Source organism: Bos indicus x Bos taurus, chromosome 27 (genome assembly GCF_003369695.1).
Source record: "Bos indicus x Bos taurus breed Angus x Brahman F1 hybrid chromosome 27, Bos_hybrid_MaternalHap_v2.0, whole genome shotgun sequence".
NCBI lineage: Eukaryota > Metazoa > Chordata > Mammalia > Artiodactyla > Bovidae > Bos > Bos indicus x Bos taurus.
Window position 1 is genome coordinate 32971593 of NC_040102.1, and position 24313 is coordinate 32995905.

Here is a 24313-nt window from a genome sequence, read left to right on the forward strand (position 1 = left end):
TCTCTTTGTAACACTGAAGTCACGAGTCAAAACTTCATAAGCTTCTGACCTTCCTGATGGTGAGTGATGTAATTTACAACCGCTCTTTGAAAACATTTAATTCCGAGCTCCTGCACTAAAGCTATTTTCTGGCACAGAGCCCAAGTTCCGACCTAAACACCATCTCGGTGAGAACTGCAGGACAGCGGATCGATTTGGAGCAATGCAAAGAGCAGTTCAATTTGGCGGGGCAGGGGGAGGGAAGACATAAAACCCAACACACTGTGCAGCTTACAAATACGGTTGCAGAGACACCTCCTTCTTGTTTTTTATTAGGGATGTGACAAATCTTTGATTTGTATTCGATTTGTACACGGATAGTGCCATTTTCCCCCGAATTTTGCATTTCAGATGAGTATTGCCCCCCACCCCAGATAAATCCTGGATGTTCACAATTGTTCATCTGAGACTTCCTCGGTGAAGGGCAGTTACTGTGACCATCACAAGTGCTGCAGCACCGCGACATACGTCATGCCATCTAGGCAACACAGTGCTGAGGGCTGTAAACAGACAATCAATGTTCAAGTGCAGCCAAATCACGAACAGCTGGATGAGAGGCCTCTGTGTGGAATTGGTGCGGGAAGGAATAAGTATGAAAAAAAAAAAAAAAGGCAGAGAATAGTGTGGAATTTTTTTTTTTTTAAAACTGTGTGTAATACAAATCCGGCCAAAACAATAGTGCAAAAAGTTACAAAGCAACAATCTCTCAGGCTAATGCAGAATAGGCTATACAGAAACAGCCACGGTGGAACGTGTGGATCAGCCACGGTGGATACCAAAGGAATCAAGGAGACGCTTAATATTTCAACCCACAGTTTTGTGTTTGGGACATTTTTTTTTTTCCCCCAAAATTTCCATACAACAGACAGACATCTTAGATCAGCCCAGCAAGCTATGGTGGAGGTGTGCAGTCCAGAAGAGACCCAGGAGGAACAGGTCTCCTGAGGGCCGTGACGATCCGCAAAGGCTGGGCAGGGAGCAGTACTTGGTGTGTGGCCACGGTCTGTGGTGGAGGATGTGGACCTCGTGAGACTGCTCAGGTTAACCGGAACCTCGTCATCACATCCCATCCTACAAGGTTTTCAACTGAGGGTTTCCTTACATCTATAAAGTGAGGGTGCCTGCCCGTGTTAACGCTGATTTAAAAAAAAACCACAAGTACACACATCTATCTCCTTCATTGTTGGTGTATGGACCCAGAACACCACCACAACATATTTCCTTGGCCTAAAAGATCACTGGATTAACAAGGAGTTTTAACAGAGGAACAGGAGTGCTGTACTGAGAGGCTTTCGGAGGGAAACACAGGTACCGCCATTTCCGATGAGTTTCTGAAAATGCTAGAAAAAGGACAGACTGCCCACAGGCAGCCACCACGCTGTTCTCCATGATAACGGCACTAATGTTAAAAAAAATAAGAGCTTTTAATGATTGTAATGTATACAGTTTGGGCTGTTTGGCAAAACCCTGCGATGTGCATTAATGATGCTTTATTTAAAAACGTAAAACCGAAAAAAACAAAAAACAAAAAAAAAACCCCAAAAACAGTCCATGTTGAAATTGATCAGTGTAAGTTAAACGATGGTTTTTTTAGGCTGGACCCATGATTTAAGCTGTACCCATCCAGCTCAGACCAAAAAAAAAAAAAAATCATTTGAATGTTAAAGCAATTGTTCAGAGTCTTGAAGAAGAAACCAGGCAGGAAAACGCCAATAGTGATGATTGGCAAAATCAAAATCGAAAACAAAGAAACTGTTTTATCGAGCCGCCGACAAAGAAATCTTGCATGGAGACTACAAGTCTGGAGTTTCTGGGATGAAATTGTACAGGAATCTCAGTCCACAGTTTCCTCAATCGCTGCGGAGACGGAGCTGTCACTGAATCTGACAGAGCCCTGCACGCCCCGGTCCGCCGACCCTGTGGAATGGTGGAAACACAACGCAATCAGGCCTCCTAATCTCGCAGCGATCGCGATGTCTTTTCTTGGAGCTCCGCCAAGCAGTGTTCCCTCCGAGAGGCTGTTCAGTTCTGCTGAGGATCTCCACGGAGACCATCGCTGCAGACTTCTCCCCGAGAATGCAGAGAGGCTGGTGTTTTTTTTTTTTTTTTAATAATGCAATTTGCCCAGAGTAAACTACAGGCATTAAATACAGTCTGATCTCACCAAAAAACGCACGAATCAATGCTATGGAGTTTGTACTGCAGTCAAATTGCACACAGAAAGTACAGACTTAAGTTTAAGGTTTCTTAAACTTTGTGCATATCTCAAATAGATTCTGCATAAGATCAGCAAATAATGGCCATAAGTAGGCTATGAATCATTTTAATTTACAAAAAAAAAGATTTTACAGCACTGTAAAAAATAAACGTGGCAAGTTTTTTTTTTTTCAATCAGGTGGTCTCGTCTGATTTGTCATTGTCCAGGTTTGCCAACCATTGCCATAGCTACTATTCGGTATTCAGTCGATACCAAAAAAGTGGATTCGTCACATCCCTAGTTTATAAACCAGTGAAACCCCAGAATCTTAAGGAGAAAAGCTGGAAACAGGTATTAAGCCTACGTGGTGTTCTCCAATTTACCAAAACGAACAAGACTTTTCACATGGAGGCACAGAGTAAGATCAACTCTAAGAGACACACACGCAGGCAGGCGCGCGCACACGCACACACACACAAACACAGGGGAATGCTTCAGTTTCACACAAATCATTGACTCAAGAGCGACAACAATGATTTACAGAGACACACAAAAATACATGAAGTACGAAGAATTCTTTAAAATTGGTTTTAATTGAGGAAAATGCAGAGCAACATTATAAATAACTCACCTTTTTGTAATCCAGTCTTCACTGTAGCCTGAGGAACTGTTTCAACCTGTTTTGGACAGAAAAATACAGCATGAGTAGGGAATTTTTCTTTCCTTCTGCTAAATTAACAGAGTGGGGATGGGGGGAATAATATGGCCATCAATTTAAGTCATGATGAGCAATGAATGTATCTGAAATCTGGACATGGTCCCGTTTTCTGGGTAAAGCTGTCTCAGGGTCAGGGAGGGTTTCAGTCCGAGCTGCCTGTGCTGGGCGCCAAGGGACCACACTCAGCCACATGCGCTCGGGCAGCCCTCTCCCACTGCTTCCTCGGTGCCTGAAGACAACCCAGATGCTTTCCTCTGCATCTGGGAGGCAGGAGAGGGGTTGTTTGTACAAGCAGCCCCAGGGTTGCTGTAAGCTCCACCCACCCCAAAGAGGTTTAGGGTAATTTTTTACTTACTATGATACTCCTCTTTTACTTACTATGATAGGCTCCTCTGTCCATGGGATTTTCCAGGCAATAGTACTGGAGTGGATTGCCATTTCCTTCTCCAGGGGATCTTCCCAACCCAGGACTCAAACCTGGGTCTCCCGCATTGTAGACAGAGGCTTTACCGTCTGAGCCACCAGGGAAGTCCCACTATGATACTCAGGTTAATGCAACTCACAACCACTTTAAAGACCCTCCGCACCTGCACTGGCATCTCAGTTGCTGGGGACCAGGACTCTCTCTGTAGAGAGTGCTATGGGCTCCATACAGCTGGAAGCTCAATACTTCTGCTGCTAGTACAAACTTAAATTTGCGACATTGCAAAAGCACTTTCTTGAGTGTCTTATGAACAATGTCTTGATCCTACATTAGGACAGCAAGATCAGAAGTTACTCTGCCAAAGGATATGTAAAATGCGTGGTAACTGGAGGGCTGAACCATTGGAATTGAAGGAAGGATGCTCTTTGGAGGAGTTCCTGCTTAAGCTACAAACTGAATTTTAGTTTTCTTTGAGATGTGGTGAAATATGCATGTTGCAACACAGTTTGTAAATATTTAAGGATTATTTTAAGCTTTTTTAAAAATTTTTTTATTTTTTATTTTTTACAACAGGTAGAAAAAAGCATACAACAGAAGAGCTTTTACAAGATACAATTGGCGATACAAATATAAAATCTTCTGAATAATCACTGGTATTGTTCTGCTACTAACTAAACACAGTGCATTAACAATCTGTCCCGGTTTTGGTACTCATTCTCCTTATTAATTTTAGTCTGGCTGGTCACAGACTGAACTGGAGAACCAGCTGGCAAAGTCGCAACTTCATTTTGGTAAGGAATACTGTAGACCTGCAAGAGCTTAGAAAGATTTATTGGAATATAATTTCCTAAGTATGAAAGCTAATGATGATAAAAGAACATCAGATTAGTATACTATTTAAATTTGTATTAAACTATTTCTGAAAAAATTGTTTTACATGCTTGCTGATACCATGACGCACCCACAAAATCACCTCAAGTTTGGAAGTTTAAAATTCTGAAGGAAGTCATTTAAATAGAAAACTCCACATTCTTCTAAATGTATTTGAGTGGTTTTAAAAATAGAAAGCTTATTGGAACTAATACTATTCACAATTCTTTTTGTTTAATAGCAGCCGTCTGGTCTGTAAAAATGAATATCTTTTTAAACAATGAAGAGAAATTCTGACTGTGAGCTTAAGTTAAAGGAGTAATGGTTTCTAAAAATTTCTTTGAAAATGTAACTTAGTATGCCTATTACTACAATGATTACACTGGCTGAATACCCTTCAGTCAACATGCCCCTCCCTTTTTAAATAGTGTGTATCTGATAACCCAATAACAGGTGAGTGTCATTCTACTGGGAAAACAACATTCCAAAAAAATCTGTGATATCAGCAGAAAAACCAGATCATCTATGATTATGTTTCTTAAATAAAACTCTTACGGTTAATTTGATTTGTTTAAAAAATAAAATTAACACATACTAGCAGCTTAGGTCAAAAATTAAAATTAAAAAAAAAAAGGGGGGGGGGACTGAGAGATGGTTCCAAATAAAAATCATGAAAACATGAAATCATTTTGCTCATAACAGAAAATTCAAAATAAATGAGAGGAATTTTTAAAAGTCTTGGACCACTGGTTTCCCATCTCCTGAAGCCTGACTGTTTTCTGTGAAAATGCTTGAAGCAGAATCACAGGGATGCTGTCTTAGAACTGGGTACTGGAATTCATCAGGGCAGAAGCATGAGATAGTCCAGAAGGGAAATCCAGTGTTGGGGAGGTCTCGCCTTCTTTTAAGGTACCAACATAAGCCACAACATTTACAAATACAAGGCTTTAACTCTCTACAGGTAGAAAGCCAACCTGCTCCTTTTTGATCTTCTTCTTTGGCACAACCTCAGTGGATTTCTCCGATTCAGAACGAGTTCTAATTGATCTTCTCTGCTGCTTCTTTTCTACTGAGCCTAAAAGATAATTTAAACAAGCAAATAAAAACTCACTCGAGGATGCCTTGACATTTAAATAATTAAGATCTGACCAAATTCCCTGCTTTTCTCATCCATTACCTTTGGTCTTGTAATTACAAATCATTAAAAACTATTAAAACACTTGGGAGTACACAGAAAACTGTAGGTTAAATTGTAAAGGCTGATAAGTTGAGACTAGGATTCATGAAAGACGCTAAACTATACAAATAAAGAGGAATTAAGTTTCTAAAAATTATACAGTCAAACTAAAATAGACGATCAACACTCGTAGGCAATAATAAGTGAAGGAATGAAGGGATGGTGGGAAATGTATGAAAACGACTGCATTCTCAGTTGACACTAGGAAGTAATGGTTCAAAATTTATTCAGTACTATGTATTTTGCATTAACAAATAAATTAATTCTACCTTTAAAATGCTTAACAGGGCTGGCTGCTGGATGTACTATTGTTATATTACTAACAACCAAAGAGAAAAAAGGAGGAAAAACACAAAAATGTGACGAATAATGAATCATTAATTTGACTATCAAGGGACTAGAATCCTTTAAAAATAGTCATGGAAAACTCACTGAAAAAATTTTCAAGCCTGTTAATATTAAATAGTGAAAAAAAGAAACTAAGAAGGTTTTTAAACAGTAAGAGTCTTTGCAATAAAACACATTATTTCAGTTCAGTCCCTCAGTCGTATCCAACTCTGCGACCCCGTTTTGGAAAGGATAAAACTGACATTTAAGGCCACAGTGTGAGAAAACACTAAGTCAGGAATGGATCCCAGAATGGTTCATTCTGTGACCCAAAGCAGGAAGAACGCTTTCCGCGCAGCTGTTCTCTGTCTTCTCAGCACTTGGCCCACCTGAACAGTCCTCACTAGATGATAACCACCTTGCAGAAGCTACCTCAATACAGGGTTCACATCACCTGTATACCTCTTGGCTTCATTAGTCTTGTCTAAGGGGAAACAGCTCTCATCACCTTTGTCGAAAGCCCAAAGAAGGATCCCATTACTTTTTCAGGGGCAGGAGCAGGCAGTTTGACAATAACGTATTGTTTCTGAGCTGTGCTTAATTAATTTCTAGCACAGAAGTCACAAAATGAATGTGTCCTTTACTCTCACTCTTCTCTTTACACTGATGGAAACATCAACTAAAACAAGAGGCATCCCACCCTCACAGACACCTGAGTATTCCAGAGATCCATATTTCGGTTTAGTTATCAATACTCAAGTACCTACCAGGAAAGAGGAAAATGAAACTAGAACTGCATAAGACAAACAAACAAACAAAAATCTTTGCTTATTTTGAGGATGACAACATATAATTGTTCCATCAAGGGCAAATGATATTTGATCTATTATCTTATAAAGATAAGGCAATGTGGTGACTCCTTCAAATTATTCTGAAAGCTACCCAAGGAACATATAAACTCTACTATGTTTAAAAACAACATTGGACTTCCCTGGTGGCCCAGTGGTTAAGGATCTGCCTTGCAATGCAGGCAGACACTGGTTTGATCCTTTGGTCCAGGGAAGATCCCAGATGCTGCTGAGCAACTAAGCCCATGTGCCCCAACTACGGAGCCTGTGCTCTAGACCCCGCAAGCTGCAAAACTACGGAAGCCTGCGTGCCTGGAGCCTGCAGCCAAAAGAGAAGCCGCTGCAATGAGAAGTCCACGCACTGTAACTGCAGAGTAGCCCCCGCTCATGACAACCAGAGAAAGCCCAGGTGCAGCAAAGAAGACCCAGCTCAGCCAAAAATAAAAATAAATAAAATTTAGATAAAATAAAAATACTAAAAATGGGAATTCCCTAGTGGTCCAATGGTTAGGACTCCGTGCTTCCACTGCAGGGGACACGGGTTGGATCCCTGGTCAGGGAGCTAAGATCACGCATGACATGTGGCACAGCCAAAAAAAAAAAACCCAACAAAACCTCAAAAATGAAAAAAAAAAAAAACCCTAAACAATGAAAAAGTATTCTGTTTATGTTCTAAGGGATAAGAAGTGAGCATCTCTGGATTTGGAAAATAGCATAGAGATCTTGTACAAATGCAAATATGATTCCTCAAACCACAGAAAAGAAGCAGTGCCACACATTCTAGGTAGCGCCTAAATTTACTGAGAAAAAGCCTGAGAATTCTCCATGAGTAGTTAACACCAACTGAGATGATGATGATGCAATCAGTTTCTGAAGGGAGACCAGGTCTCTTTTCTGACTTTTCAACCACAGAAGTTTTTTCACAAGGAGCAAAATGGTCATTTAAGGAGGCAAAATATGCTTATCAGCTACAGCTGGCAACCAAATTTAAACCAAGGTCAAAGCTTTAGACTGCTCATCTCTAAAGTAAGATCACAAAAGTCATTTACAATCTACTTACATATGTCTGCCTAGGGAAGAAACTGAACTTTTTCTCGATATAAAGAATAATAACTGGACTTTCCATGGTGGCTCAGTGGTAAAGAATCCACCTGCCAGTGCAGGAGACACGGGTTTGATCCCTGATCCGGGAAGATCCCACATGCTTCAGGGCAAGTAAGTCCCTGCACCACAACTACTAAGCCTGTGCTCTAGAGCCTGGGAGCCTCAACTACATGCCCTAGAGTCTATGTGCCCTAGAGTCCACGTGCCCTCGAGCCCATGCCCTGCAACAAGAGAAGCCACCGCAACAGGAAGCTTGTGCACCACAAGTAGAGAACAGCCTCTGCTCTCTACCACTAGAGAAGAGCTGCGCAGCAATGAAGCCCCAGCACAGCCAACAAATAAAATCATTTTTTAAAAAAGAATTACAACCTTCCACAGCTTAAAAAAATAAAAAAAGGAAAGAAGAAAATTCACAGGAGAACTTAAATGGAAAGGACAACATGAAGATAAAATGTTCAGTAGCTGAGGGGAAGAAAACACCAAGCTCCATTAAAAGTCAAAGTTTAATATTGAAGATCAATCTAGTATTCTATGCAGAATTTACTTTCTCCCTAGTTTGGAGAAAAATGGATGTTTACTGATCCTCCTAGTCTAAGTATCATGCTGACATTCAGACAAATTACCACCCGTTCAGTGTAAAGAAAGATGACAAAACCTGGACCTAACTAAAAAGCACTGAGGCCAACCGTCTCGCGGCATCTAAGAAGGTAACAAAAGCGTTCAACTATGGCTAATTAATGCAGGATCTTCTAAGTCCATTATTCATTGCTTCAACATTGTAATTTCACTTTTTGTACAGGACTCTGAAACGACACAAGTTGCAAGTTCGGTTCTGGACTTGGCCACTCTCCCCTTGAATGCAGCCTCCTCTCCCAACTCATTGCCGGATGAAGGCTTCCTATTTACTCCGCCCCACTACGAATACGCCACCATCTCGTCCCATCCTGCAGGCCTGTCACTTTTTTTTAAAAGAAAAGTAGCCCAAGTTCTTTCCTGAATAATGTTTGTTTTTATTTAACTTTTGTAAGAAGAATTTTGACTCAAAATTTCCCTTACAAAAACATTTATCTCTTAGTGTCCCTCAATTACAGGTTTCCCTGAATTATTATTGATCTAAGATTACGACCTCAGGTCTCAAGACTTTAATCCTTTTGGACAATTATTTGGTCACTTCTTAGATTCCAAAAAAATTTCAAAAGAACAGGGAAGGAAGTCCGAAAGGGAGAGGATATATGTATATGTATAGCTGGTTCACTCTGCTATACAGTAGAAAATAACACAACACTGTTTTAAAGCAACTATACTCCAAAAAAATTAAAAAAAAAAAAAAATAAAGAACAAAGTGAAACATACTCCTTTCTTCTAAGATTTCAAATGATCAAGTTAGTTGATATCTATTTCTTTTCTTGACAGCTGTATGCAGCAGTAATACTGTTATATAAACCAAACCAACCAGACACTCAATTTAAGTTACAAGTCAGTCTTTGCCTACTCCAAAGGCACAATCTTACTGAATATAGGCATTTCTCCTTTGAGTTACACTAATGTATCTTGGTTTTCAATTCAAGCTATTTGTTAATCAGAGAAGATTCTAATAAGAGAGTTAGGCCCGAGACCTCAGCTACCGATATCTAGCACACCTAAGGGAAATGGAAAAAGCGTGGGCATCCACCAATTTGAGTTCCACAGGGGATAAAGGAGGAAACAGAAGTGTGTATTAATACTGCCGGAAAAACTAAAGCTGTTATTTTCACACAGACAGATCATCAAATGATGCATCTAAGTCAGATATGTATAGATTTTATAACTATGCTCTTTTCATCATAGAATCCTATTATTTAAATTCCTATAGGAAAAATAACCATCACTGTTACTATCAATAAAGCTCTTTGGTCCCTAAACCATTCTCTATTGAAATAATTGCCTTTATAATTTGATTTTTTAAAAATACAACTTGATTCTGATAATGAAGGTTTCCTAGGAACACAGTTGCCATGTGATCATCCAGCAGAACCAAGACCTCAAATGGGTCTGTGTACTCTATACTCATACCCACCTGCAGAACCAGATGTTGCTTCAGGAGACGACATATTCTGAGTTGCCTTTTCATTCCTCTGGTTTGGTGTAGAAATTATAAGTCTGTCTTGTCCCCTGACACTTATTTCTGTTTTGTTACCAATTCCCTTTAAATAAGGCAAATTAAAAAAAAACAAACAGGTGATTACCAGACAAATGGCACTGCTGGCTTATAAAGATGGCTTAAGACCATCATAATGTGCTTGGATTTTATACGGTTTTTGATTGCAGTTACTTTATTATCCTTGCCATTATCAGAACAATTTTATTAAGTCATCAGGTTGTATTCTAAAATGTATGATGAGATTATTGGGGGAAAAAAAAAACTATTTGTTAAGCCCAGATGACAAATATCACTAAAAAAAAAAAACCCGTACTACCTATTCTTCTGTCAAAACCAAAACATTTTCTGGTCTGAATGGTCTCTTCCTTTACCCACATCGCAGTAAGAGAACTGTAGGCATTTTTATGTGGTAAAGTACTCTACTACATGGATAAAAATGCCAATGTGTCTTTGAAAGACAAGACTCTCCTTAGATCACAGTATGACCAAACTGTGCACCCAATAAACAATTTGGAGCAGACAGAAGTCCAATTTCAGTTCTGTCTCATTTTAGGTATTTTTTAATGCAGTGAAATAAAAGAGTGATTAATAAATATAGTATATGTATTTTTAAAGCCTTCATTTTTAAAATGTCAGTTTTACCTCAAATTTCATTTAAATAGCACTCTTTGGAGGGGGGTGACCAAGTTTGACTTGTGCATCCCAAAGCAGATAAAAACCAGCTCCAAGAATGAAGCCAATTCACATTCAAAAAGCACGCAAAGGATTTATTTGCTAGTCAAAGCTGTTCACAGAACCAAATGGGGACTATAACTTAAGTTTTTCCATGGAGCTTCACCTTAGTGAAATTAGTTGACTCTGTAGGCAGAAACAGGTTAACAGAGGACATTTACACCTGGGGAAAATTTATCACTGATGAGGCGCCCCTATATTTATTTATTTTAATGAGCATGTGACACTGTTAAGAAATAACCACAGAATTCTTCAAAACTTGTACACATCCATGCATGTGAGCTCAGTTGCTAAGTCATGTTCGACTCTTTTGCAACCCCATGGACTGCAGCCCACCAGGCTCCTCTGTCCATGGGATTTTCCAGGCAAGAATACTGGAGTGGGGTGCCATTTCCTTCTCCAGGGGGTCTTCTCGACCCAGGGATCAAACATGCACCTCCTGCATTGGCAGGCGGTTCATTACTGAGCCACAAGGGAACCCCACACAACCATGAGGAGTCACTAAATTGAATACACAAGCCCACGGTTACGGGGCGGGCTGGGAGGGTAGTGAAGAGGTATATTAAAAATGACAAATGTTATAAAAGTTTTAAAGCCTTAAACTGTAAGTGCCCTGACTGGAGGCGCAGGGCGGGCTGAAGAAGGCATTCTGTCTGAACAGGCTGAATTCATGCCCCTACCCAGGCTATCACCATGGTTCATTGTGACAGGACACACACAGCTCTGGTATTTCCCTAAAATGCATGAGCACCCCAAGCCAACGTGAGCCGAACAAAATTGCTGGTGCCACCAAATGGATCAGCAGGTACAATGCTTACAATGGTTAATTCAGATAAATGACAGAGATGATTTAATCAGAAACATACTTTGCAACTAAAAAAAAAAAGCTAACCACACAAACTAGAAATGGGCAAAGTGCCCAGTTTTTTCCCATAATTTTAGGGAGCTGAGCTCAATTTTGGCTGCACAGCTCAAGATTAATCTAGTACAGATGGGGATATTACAAAAGAGGGGGGGAAAAAGAAGGAAAACAAAGCCTTTTTGCCTATGTCCTTTTTGTCCCCATCTTAAACATAGTAAACTGACTGTACATTTCAAGTGTGGTGAATACAAAGGGTATTTAGATGATGACCTTGTGTTATCTGGGTTGTTTTTTTTTTAAATGCCAACACTGACTACTTACTAGACACCTGGGTTCCCCCAGAAAACCCATGAGAAAAGGAGATACCTTCGTCGAATAAACAAACTGATCGATAAACTTCCCATCTCCTGTAGCATTCTGCAGAGCAAACACTTGTTCAATTTTCACCACGGGAGACATGTTACACTTCTGCAAGTCCAGGCTCCCTTTGTGCATGGTGATGGATGCTGGTAGGGATTTCCTCGCTGCCGCGGTTTTCCAGGCCACCTTCACGGGAGGGGGCTCGTCCTCGTCCACGCCCGTGTGCCGCCGCTGGCTGTGTCTCCGCATTTCAGTACCTGAGGGCGAGGAGGCTGCCTCCCCGGCGTTGGTCTGTTCTGGCTGCACATTGAGCACCGACCTCGGTCTTCGGGGCTTTTTCACTTCGGCTTTGGAGACAACGTTCTTTTTTGCTTGGGATAAAGTCTCCTCGGGCTGTTTATCAATATAGATGAAAGTGTACTGTTCTATCCTCTCCTCCCGGGTCATGGTCAGCGCTTTCTCGGCGTGGGCAATGCCGATGTCCCACTGGGCACGTTCTCTCTGAGGCCGCGGTTTCCGAATCTGGAAAGAAAGATGCAGGCATTAGGGAACACGCTTTATTCTAACTGGGCTTCCCTGGTGGCGGAGTTGGTAAAGAATCTGCCTGTAATGCAGGGGACCCAGGTTTGATCCCTAGGTCGGGAAGGTCCCCTGGAGGCGGGCATGACAACCCACTCCAGTATTCTCGCCTGGAGAATCCCATGGACCTAGGATCCTGGTGGGCTACAGTCCATGGAGTCGCAAAGAGTCAGACATGACCGAGCGACTAACACTTTATTCCAACAGGGACATTGAAACCCATGCGTATTTCCCATGTGGTCTTATAGTCTTTCCAGGTGTGCATACACACCTTCAGGGTCTTCAGGCAAATAAAGGAAATGTTCTGAGCCTGTAATTCTGATGGATCCGTGCTACTACCGAGGACACGCAGGTCCACTCTCTCTGATGGTAAACCCTTCCCTGTCGCCCACTCTGCTGGACGAGTCCCTCCAAGGAGTTGTCCTCTTCACATCACAGTCATAAAAAGCTAGTAATGATGATGGCGGAGAGAAGGAAGGTGACAGAAATGATTGCTTTCAGTGGCCTAGGAAACACAAACATTAAAAACGTCACCCTCAAGCTCAGGGGTGCTGCACAGACCACAACAGAGCTAAGGGAGGGGCAGAGAACCAGTGTTTGGAGCTATGCGGCCGGCTTGTGCCAGGATGCAAACAGGGTGCAGAGAAAGGAGAGCCCCGAGGAATGCGTGACAGTCGACAAGACACGAGAAGACAGGAACGTATGAGGGGAAAAATAAACCTGAATCACAGTTTCCACAGTCCTGATCAGACGACTGGATTGGCAAGACAGTTAAGAAAATTTTGAATAAAGGTATGTGAATGACCAAAACAAGCAGGAATTAGCCAGGGAGCTTAGACTGAGGGAGCCAGAAATTAGCTAATGGAACCATCAGATAGTATAGTATGTGTCAAACAATGACATTTAAATTTGTAACATGTTACAGAATGTTTAATAAAAGTCATCAAAATCCTCTGAAATAATATTAGCTTACTGTGAAAACAGAACACATTTCTGAATCACCAGAGGCCCACACTAAATTAGTTGAGTTAAAAAACTCAACCAGACACATTATCAAGAATACAGGTCCAAATTCTAATGCGTCCACCACCACGTCATCTTTGGTTCCATCACTAATGTGACCTTGGCTGAACCAACTACTCAAGCTTTTTGTGCCTCAATCTCTTCATCCGTAGAAATAGGAATAATAGTCTCTACACCTCATTGACATTGTAATGAAGATTAAATGGATTAACACATAAATATAATGCTTAAAAAAGTGCCTGTCTCAGTGTAAATACTAAATATTTTTAAAACTTTACTTTCATAGAACAATTTTGCTAAACAAGCATAAAGGGGAATTAGGGCAGGATGCTGAAATTAAATGAAAAGAATAGAAATCTCTGACAATATTCACATTTCACTAGCATCTATTAGACTTTATGCATTAGAATTCAAAATAGAAGCCAAAATTGTATTAAGCAGAAAAAGTTTTTGAGAGGACTGTGATGTTGTTTATATGTAAAATTTGACACAGTGATAATAAATTATTAAAATTGAACTTAGAGGACTAAAATAAATCATTGTAATTGCCTGAATTCAAGTATGAAAAGCTCTACTAAATTATTAAGTCCTTTAAAATCCGTATTCAGTTGACCATGCTTCTATGTCATCAGTCACCTTCTGCTTTTCAGAGTGATTGCTGGCTTGTCTGGTCGCTTCAGCCAGTAGTTCTTCATACTGTTTGTGGCCTTTATACTCTCGGACCCGCTTCTCATGAACCCACGCCCTCTCTGGCTGGTTGCTAAAAAACTGGACGTGATACTCCCGGGCACCTGCAAGCAGAAATTCTTGTTAGTCATTTCACGGCATAAGCAGCCACGTATATTTTGCCAAAAATGTGAACCTAAGCTGGGTTCCCCGGTTTACTCTGATTAAAACTTGTAATTTTTGGATCATCCAAAGATGCAATCCAACATCTACCAATGACACAACTAATAGCTACTATAAAAATCACCTCAAACGATTAAAATTAGTACAGTGAGTTTTAAGAAGAAAAAAATATTACAAATATTCTGCTCATTATCAGATTTGTTACCTTGGTTACACGATGTATTTTCACAGGCCTCAAACCTTTTTACAAACAAATCTGGGTATAAATAATTTTTCCCTCAAAAAAGGCATATTTTCTTGGACTTTTAAAAGCTAAGAGCTGATCAAACTGCTTTTCTCTTGACATAAAAGTGTGGCTGAAACTCCAGTACTTAACTACCTGATATGAAGAACTGACTCCTTGGAAAAGACCCTGATGCTGGGAAAGACTGAAGGCAGGAGGAAAAGGGGATGACAGAGGATGAGATGGTTGGATGGCATCACTGACTCGATGGATATGAGTTTGAGCAAGCTCTGGGAGTTGGTGATGGACAGGGAGGCCTGGCGTGCTGTAGTCCATGGGGTCGCAAAGAGTCAGACACGACTGAGCGACTGAACTGAACTGAAAAGCGTGGCACACAGACCCAGGAGAAGAGGAGAGGTTGCAGAGATCCCCAGGCTCCCATGAGGTCAAAACCTTTGTCATTGTAATGAAGAAGATGTCTTTTTTGAGATGTTGACATGTGCAGTCGATACGGCAAGAGCAAGCTGGGTCAGACTGCTGGTATCTCAGCACAAATAAAGGCAGCGAGTGACTCCAAATTACACTGGTGTTGTATCCTTCACAGTCACACGCTGGCAGTTTAAAAAAAAAAAAAGGCCAGTTTTACTTAATGCCCTTGATGAAGCAGTAAAAATGATTAATTTTACTACATCTCAACCCTTTGAGTTTGAGATAGTGAAGGACAGGGAAGCCTGGTGTGCTGCAGTCCATGGGGTCGCAAACAGTCAGACACGACTGAGCAACTGAACAACAACAACGTCTCGACCCTTGAACATACGTCTTTCTCATATTCTGCGTGATGACACAGGAAGGGTGTAAATCACTTCTGTGCACTTCAGATATGATGGCTGTCAAGAGGGGAAAAATTTTTGTGATTGAACTGCATGGTGACCCGGCCACCTCTTCACAGAACACCATTTTTACTTGAAAGAATGACTGCGAGGAAAACTAGGTTATTGGAACTTCAGAGTTTGGCAGATATTTTCTCAAAAATGAACAAACAAGTTTTTCACTTCAAGAAAAACAACTGATGGTGTTTGTTGCCAATAATAAAATTTGATCTTTCAAGAAAAATTAGAATATTGGAAAACTAGTATCTGTCCCTAGGAATTTTCCAACTTCTCAGTAATCAAAGAATTTTCTGATGAAATAAGTGGTGACTTAAAGAAAGTGATTTTTTAAAACTATCTATAAAGGAATGTGTCAACATTTGGAAGATAGGCACAAAATATGTTTTAAATGGCTAATATATGATGTTCTAAGTCATAAAAGGCAAAGATCCACTCAAAGTATAAGACAGAACCAATGGATTTTAATGTCATGAAGTACAAAAAGTTTATTGACAGGATTTCAGATTCCATATTGCAACTGACCCACTTCTTGCTGAGTATGGGTGTAATATCAAAGAAATAGGTCCACAATTATCTGAAAAGGCTATTCAAACACTTCCCTTTTCCGACTACACATCTGTGTGAAGCCAGATTATCTTCCTTTTCTTCAGAGCAACAAACCATAATAGGCTGAATGTAGAAGCAGATACAAGAATCTAGTGTTTTCAGTTAAGCAATTGGCAAAAATGTAAAAATACCATTCTTCTCAATTTTTTTGCTTGAGAAAATATTTTTCATAAAACATGAAAAATTTCTGCAAATAACAGAGTATATTTTCTTCTAATTGGTAAATATTTTAAACTTTCTCAGCTCTAACTTTTAAATTAACATAAACAGTAATTGATATAACCTATATAAAGCTAAAGTGTTTAGAGTCCTCACATTTCAAGAGTAAAAGGGGTTCTGGGACCAAAACATCTGAGAACCATAGCTCTCCAGTGGTGCTACTCTTAGACTGGTTCCCAGGATAAGTATGCTACAAAACAGAGACGCTAAGAGTGAGCCTTTAGAAACTATGATAATTTGACACTGCATGATATCTAGGCTCACAATCAGGGATTCTGTGTGTGTGTGTGCTAAGTGGCTTCAGGCATGTCTGACTCTCTGTGACCCTACGGACTGCAGCCCGCCAGGCTCCACTGTCCATGGGATTCTCCAGGCAAGAATAGTGGAGTGGGTTGCCATGCCCTCCTCCAGGGATCTTCCCGACCCAGGAATCAAATCCACATCTCTATGTCTCCTGCACTGGCAGGCAGGGTTCTTTAGGACTAGTGCCGCCTGGGAAGTCCCCAGGGATCCTGTACTGTATATTTTTTTTTTGAAAGGGGAGGCTTTTCATTTCTCTAATAGTTAATTTTATCATATTGGATAAACCTAGAGTTTGTCATATAGAATGAAGTTCCATATCTGGAGGATGAGACTGGGCACCTCTGGCTTCTGACCAAATGTATTGTTATAAGCAGAAAAAGCATTTCAGTTTTAACTTTTAAACTTAAAATGAGAAAGACCTAAACGATAAAATACAACTTAAAATAGGTATCCGATCCAAACATCTTTCAATGTGCTTTTCAAAGAATTATCTCTTTATGTGTGAAAACCGTTAACTATGTTTTCCAATGCTAAGAATCTGACTAATAGCAATACTGACTAAAAACAATATGGAAACCAAAGATTACTGTATAAAATTCAAGGTAAATTTTACAAAGCAGTTTAGATAATAAGCAACACAAAATGCTTCTCAGGTATCACGTGTAGAGTGTAATCACCAAAATCAAGTTTTATATTGTGTTTCTGGTTTTCAGAAAAACTGTCAAAAAACTACTTCATTTAAAACTGCACTGCACAGGCATGCAATGAAATATTATCTTGCAATAAAAAGAGACAACATAGATGAACTTCTAACCGTGGTGCTAAGTGAAAGAAACCAGACCTAAAAGGCATCATATCGTATGACTTGATTTATATGAAATGTCCAGAAAAGGCAGATCTACAGAGATGAAAAGTAGTTAGTGGCTGCTCAGGGCTGGGGGGTGAAAGTGGGGGATGAGGAGTGACTGCTAATAGATACGGGACTTCTTTTTTGGGTTGATGAAAAAAAGTTTTCAGATTAGATTGTGGTGAAAGTGAAAGTCACTCAGTCACTTCCAATTCTTTGCGACCCCAAGGAATAGTCCACGGAATTCTCCAGGCCAGAATACTGGAGTGGGTTGCCATGCCTTCCTCCAGGGGATCCTCCCTTTCTCCCTCATTGCAGGCAGATGCTTTACTGTCTGAGCCACCAGGGAAGCCCAAGAATACTGGAGTAGGTAGCCTATCCCTTTCTCCAGTGGATCTTCCTGACCCAGGAGTTGAACTGGGGTCTCCTGCATTGCGGGCAGATTCTTTACCAGCCGAGCCACAAGGGAAGCCCATCGGGTCATGGTGATGGCCGCATAACTGTAAATGTGCTAAACACCACCAGATTGCACGCTCTAAAAGGGTGAACTTTACGGCACGTAAAACGTATCTTGGGAAGGCTATTACTTCAAAAACTATTGCAGAAAAGAGAAAATTGAAGATATTATCAGAAGGTACATTTTTGAAACCTAAATTCTCAGATTTTGGTTTCCTCAATAGTACAAACAAAACTCAGTTTTTCCAGCACTAAAGTACTGAGGACCAGACCAGATTAATTCATAAAATGAATGCAAATACTTCCTTTGAAATACAAGATGAGGCATAAATTGTACCTTCCTTTGTATCCCAGAAAAAAAAAAAATTTCTTTATATAATCCCAAAAGGCTGGTTTTCTAAGGGGAGAGAACTGAGGAACCACAGCTCTCACGTAATGCAGGATCTCAGAATGCTCTGGAGGCCCAGACACGCACTGTTTTATCTAAGAAGGCTTGTCCCTCTTGGGAAATCCTTGTCCCTGTCTTCTCTCATTCAAGATATTCACAGATTATTAAAAGTGCAAGGCACTTCAGAGATTAATAGTCTAACACTCTTACTACATAAATGAAGGAACTAGGACTGCCTTCCTCAGCCTCTATAACTCATGAGCAGGGGGTTCAGTTATTTTCTCCCCTTATTATACACTAGCGGTTAAGAGTGAAGGTGATGGAGGAAGATTCCTTTGAGACTCTATTTACAGATCTGAAGCAAGATGATATTAGGCCCTGCTTCACAGTGTTGATGCCACAAGGGCTGCTTAAGAACACATACAAAGGAGCTGTTTTTGTGTTGTTGGTTTTTTTTTGGCCATGCCACACAGCATGTGGGCTCTTAGTTCCCTGACCAGGGATCAAACCTGCACTCCTTGCACTGGAAGTGTAGAGTCTCAACCACTGGACAGCCAGGGAAGTCCTACAAAAGAACTGTTCAACAGTGTGCCTTGCACAAAAGTGGACATTCAACAATGTACTTTTTAAAAAACTTCATAATTTTGTCCTGGGTTAACACTGTGTGGTAGTTTCAGGTGCACAGCAAGGGACGCAGCCGCACATGCCCACGCCTCCATCCTCCCCAGACTCCCCTCCCACCCAGGCTGCCACGTGACACTGAGCAGAGCTCCCTGTGCTGGACAGTAGGTAATGTTCCTTTTTTTTAAACTTCTGCCCCACTGATGCTTCCAGTCTCCCCAACCGTTAATCAGTGCACTATAATGACAAGATGATTGTCTTCTGCATCTGGCTGGATCCCTTGCTGGGCAGCACAACAGTTGCAAATATGGCAGATCTCATCACAAATCTGACTTGTCGGACCTTTTTCCGCCTCATAACAGTGAACAGGCACCAATATAGGAAGTTTAAAATGAGAAAAAAAGAAATAGGTGCAAACTTGTCACAGGCAATAAGGGACTGACAAGTGATTCCACAAAGCAAATATCCAGAAATAAATTCCAAACTCCAACCTTCCTTTGGCTACTAATAAGCAAGTCCATTCCTAGGAATCTACCCTATAGATTTTGGTCAAACATCTTCTTAACATTTATTAACATTCCTAAGGTAGGATTCTATGCCATTCAAAGTATACTTATTTATCACATTAAATATTTAGGGATGTTTCAGTAAATTTACAGATTTGAAAATGGAGTAAAAAGAAAGTTTTTAATTAAAAATAAACAAAACCTCAAAAAACCACAAAAATAAAATGGGAGTTAAGGAGGAAAAAAGCATCTCACAAAATTTATCAGGATTAAAAGCACCTCTTTGAGTAAAAAATTAGTACCCACAGGCATCAAAGATGAAACAAAAATGTTCAAAGAAAGCTTGGCCCAAATGTCTTTAAGCTCACATAAGGTGTTTCATTACTTACAGGTCTGCTTTCTTTTGGAATTCATACCAGAGGACAGTCAGATTAAGGTTTGTTTGTTTTTAAAAAAGAAATGTGAGAGAAATTATAAAACAAACATAGGATGTTTCAAGGGAAAACAAGGACTATGTCAGCTGTAGAGCCTCTGCCAGTTAAGATAACCGTTGTTATTACACAGTTCATCAAAAACTGGCATTGAGGTATAGCTTTGATCCCTGGGTCGGGAAGATCCCCTGGAGGAGGAAATGGCAACCCACTGCCGTATTCTTGCCTGGAGAATCCCACGGACAGAGGAGCCTGGCGGGCTACAGTCCGGGGGTCGCACAGACTTGGACACTACTAAGCACGAGTGCACACACACATATGTGTTTTTGTGGAGTCAGATTATATTATCATGTATGTACTTTTATATTCATAATAACCCTTAAGAGTCACTTTTTTGCCCCAATACCCATTCATGCCTCTTCTTACCTCTTGTGTTAATTTTGGTGTGCACCTCAAGTTGGGGGTCACTGGACACCATGCAAGGCCACCAAGGATAGGTTCCCACCTTAGACCAAACAAGATCGCCGACCTGGAACTTCACACCAGCGGACGCCTCTGCTGTTGGAACAGAAGGTAGCATCGGCTGAACCTGTAGGAAAAGGTCATAAAAAACTGTCAGTAGAAAAGAAACTTTTAAAAAGAAAAATGTACAAAATACATCAAACATGCTAACCATGGAAAATTTATCTTCACTCATACTTTTGTCTGATGCCTGCTATCCATATCTAGCAAAAGGGAAGAGAGGAGGAAAATAATTAATAAGCCCCACCCCAAATACTAAAATTAGGATGGATGGTTTCTATCGCCAAATTATTGATAAGTGATCTCAAAAATTCACAAGTATGAAAAAATGGTCATAGATTTTAAAAGAAAGTAATTCCCTAAAAAAAAAACAAAACTGCCTCTTAAGCCAGCTCCAAGATGTATTTCAGTAAAATTCCTGAAGTAATAATCGGTGCTATGTGTGTCCTGATTTAATCACTCTGCACCCACCTTCTCATACCACGTTTGGTTAGACAGTATTCACTAAGCCACTCACCGGGGTCTCCTCTTTCAGCACTGGGTCTTCTCTTGGTTTTTCTGATACAGGGTCAACCCTCTCATTTGGTCTCTGGGTGAAAAGAATAAAATGGCAGCAAACCAAAGAACAGTGACACACATATAAACAGAAAGCGAAACAGGAAATCAGGCACATACGTTAACTGAATAATGTGAGGAGTATAACGTCCACAGCATATGACACTGTGTCTTAACATCCCATGTCCACTCTACACCACAGCCAATGCTCCTACTTCTTACGCTATCCATTTAAAAACTTAATTTCTTAATCTGTTGAGTCTCATTTTTTTTTAACCTATCAGAGGACAGAAAAATGGGCACTCTGAGATTGCTAGTAAGAAGTAACTTGGAATTTTTCTAGAGAACAATTTGGTAATATGTATGAAAAGCCTTAAATTTTCAGACTCTGACCCAGCAAATCCATTCTAAAAATGTATACTGAAAAAGCACTGATACATACATATATACACACAAACATACATACAAAGACAATCACATTGGTGATTTTACAAGAGCAAATACTAGAATTAGTCTGGATGTCCAAAAGTACAGAGTTAACTAAATAAACTGTAATACAACTAGTTAGTAGAATTTTAATACGAATTTTTAAGTGACACAGAAAAATAACAATATAATGTTATTTGTAAACAATAAACTGCAAAGCAGTTTGTATAATGTGATTCCAATCCTGGAAAAATAATTTTTATGTGTACAGGAAAAAAAAGAGTAGAAGGATACCACCAGAAGACAGACTACATGATTTTCTGGATGTGCTTTTCTATATTTGTCAAATTGCCTACAATAACATCACATTACTTTCCTATTCATAAAAACCTACAAATACGTTATTTAAAAGTTGATTTCTACACACCTTTGAGGAGGCAATTTGGGAGCAAAACTCAAACTCTTTAGTTTAACAATTGTATTTTAGGAACTTGTCCTATAGAAATAAACAAAGTGAGAAAATCTAGGCACAGGGATGGTGACTGCAACACGATCTCAAGTCAGTAACCCACACCCCTCAACATCGTCCTGTTATTTAAAAACAGCCTGTAAGGACTTCCCTGGTGGTCCAGTGGTTAAGAATCTGCCTGCCAAGCGCAGGAGGCACGGGCTTGATCCCTGGTCCAGGAACACTCCACGTGATTCAGAACAGCTAAGCCCAGGAGCCTAGAGCCCATGCTCTGCAACAAGAGAAGCCCTCACACTGCAACTGGGGAAAGCCCGTGAGCAACCAAGACCCAGTGCAGCCAAAAAAATAAAATTAAAAAAATATTTTAAAAAATAACCTGGACATGCCTTGAAAAATATTTGATACATTGTACAATAAATTGATTATAGAGTAGTTATGTTTGAGGAAGGAGATTAGGAAAATGAGGAGAAAAGACAGATACCTGTATATTGCATTTTCTGTAAAAAGCAATTGCTTTTGTAATTTAAAATATTCAAAAACTTCTTACTTGTCAAAGAACAGAATTTAATGTAGATGACTTAAAAAAAAGAGAGGTCTAAGAGACCATTCACTTAGGTCTAATTTCACTTAAAAACTATGGCTAATTCTAGAAGTTACTTATTCTCCATTCAAGACATTTAAGATACCGCTATAAAAACAAAGTTTTATTAAGTAAAAGAAACTGTGAAAATTGTTAGGAAATGATAAGCGAGACTCATATGCCAATCCCCACGTGTCGGTCGTTCACTGGACAGCGCCCAGAGTTCCTGGCCTGTTCTAGAAGCTGGTGTGCAATGGCAAAACATACAGATGTGACGCCTGACCTCAAAGAGCTCACAGGTAGGTAGGACAGACAGACAGACAAACATGAAGCACGGTTAGTCACTCAATCATGTCTCACTCTTTACAACCCCATGGACTATAGCCCACCAGGCTCCTTTGTCCATGGGATTCTCCAGGCAAGAATACTGGAGTGGGTTGCCATTCCCTTCTCCAGGGGATCTTCCCAACCCAGGGATTGAACCCTCGTCTTCTGTGTCTTCTGCGTTGCAGGTAGATTCTTTACCCGCTGAACCATTTGGGAATTCAACACAAACATACACTCATACAATGTACGAAGAGAAGTTAACAGTGTATGGGCATGCAGCTATCAGGAAAAGCCTCTCTGAGAAAGTATAATCTGAACCAAAAGAAGAGGAGTTGTAGTCCAGTAAAAAAAAGTGGGGGAAAGAACATTCCAGAGAATAGCAGCATGTGTGAAGTCTCCGAGGTTAAACAAAGGTAGGAACTTCAAAGGAGCCCTTACGGCAGCCACAACTGCCCCAAAGAGGAGAGAGGTTACAAAACAGGAGGGGAGGAGGCGACCTCACCAGGGCCTTGTGAGCCATGTTCAAGGGTTTTATCTCAAGTGCAATGAAAGCCTCAGAGGAGGATTAGGGGGAGAAGTAACACGTGCCAATTTCTGTTTTAAAACGATCGTGTTAGCTGTTGTGTGGAGAATATCTTGGAAAGGAGCGAGAGGGGAGGCGGGATGTTTAATGAGGAGGCTACTGAAAATACTGGAAGTAGCCCGCGTGGAAGAAGGCGGTGGCGGCACTACGTGAGCTCTGTCTGATCGTCCGTGGCGGTGCTATGACTGGCTAATCCGATAGGACTCACTCACTGAGCAGGAGACAGAAACCTATGTTCAAGTGAGAATTCCCCCCCTCCCACCCCCGGTCACTGGTGTGACGAGGCAGTTTAAAAATACTGTCCACATTTGCATAAGCAGCTTCATTTCAGTCCAAAGATATAGAGCAAGCCTTGACCTCAGCTTCTGAATTCTCAAGCTACAGCAGGAGGACAGGGCCACCTGGGCAAGCCTGTGCGTAGCTGGGAAAGCAAGTCCTCCTCCTCCCCTGCCTTCAGTCTTGGGGATGTCGGAGCGTTCGCAAGGACCTTTAACTCTGAGGCCAGACAGATAAGGAGTGACTCATCTCTGCCAGATGATGGAATCCTACTATTGTAAGAGCTGATCTGAAGCTCATAAACATTTCTCCCTTTCTGGATTAAAGATAGGATTTCCTTCAAAATCTTTATATTATTCAAATGTCTTATCTCTTCCTGATTTTCCTGGTTGGTTCCAGGTTGTTTGCCTTTCCTTTAAATGAAAGTCGCTCAGTCGTGTCCGACTCTTTGCAACCCCATGGTCTATACAGTCCATGGAATTCTCCAGGCCAGAATACCGGAGTGGGTAGCCTTTCCCTGCTCCAGGAGATCTTCCCAACCCAGGGTCTCTTGCACTGCAGGTGGAATCTTTATCAACTGAGCCATCAGGGAAGCCTGCCTTGCCTTCAGGCTGGCTTGAAACAAAGTTAAAATCATTCAAAGAACTAAGTTTTTTTTTTTTTTTTTTATAAACACAGTCATTTTAAAAGGAAAGAAATGACAAGGGAGAAAAAGAAGCCTAAGAAGATTTATTCTAAACTTTCAAACTATAAAAATAGAAGAAAAAAAAGTCAAA

The 24313-nt window shown here is 40.5% G+C and overlaps 1 protein-coding gene across 4 annotated transcripts in view; it reads right to left on the minus strand.

Annotated features, from left to right (window-relative positions):
* NSD3 (nuclear receptor binding SET domain protein 3) overlaps positions 1 to 24313 on the minus strand; it is a 103677-nt gene that overhangs the window by 38894 nt on the left and 40470 nt on the right. For 3 of the 4 annotated variants that reach the window (XM_027529669.1, XM_027529671.1, XM_027529670.1), the window contains exons 3-9: positions 20839 to 20910; positions 20226 to 20388; positions 14097 to 14251; positions 11865 to 12380; positions 9821 to 9947; positions 5223 to 5323; positions 2868 to 2913 (exon numbers count right to left, since the gene is read on the minus strand). In XM_027529669.1, coding sequence (XP_027385470.1) covers positions 2868 to 2913; positions 5223 to 5323; positions 9821 to 9947; positions 11865 to 12380; positions 14097 to 14251; positions 20226 to 20388; positions 20839 to 20910 — 1180 coding nt within the window. Of the gene's footprint in view, positions 1 to 277; positions 1957 to 2867; positions 2914 to 5222; positions 5324 to 9820; positions 9948 to 11864; positions 12381 to 14096; positions 14252 to 20225; positions 20389 to 20838; positions 20911 to 24313 lie in introns of those variants that run through there. The other variant, XM_027529672.1, reaches the window with a different exon arrangement.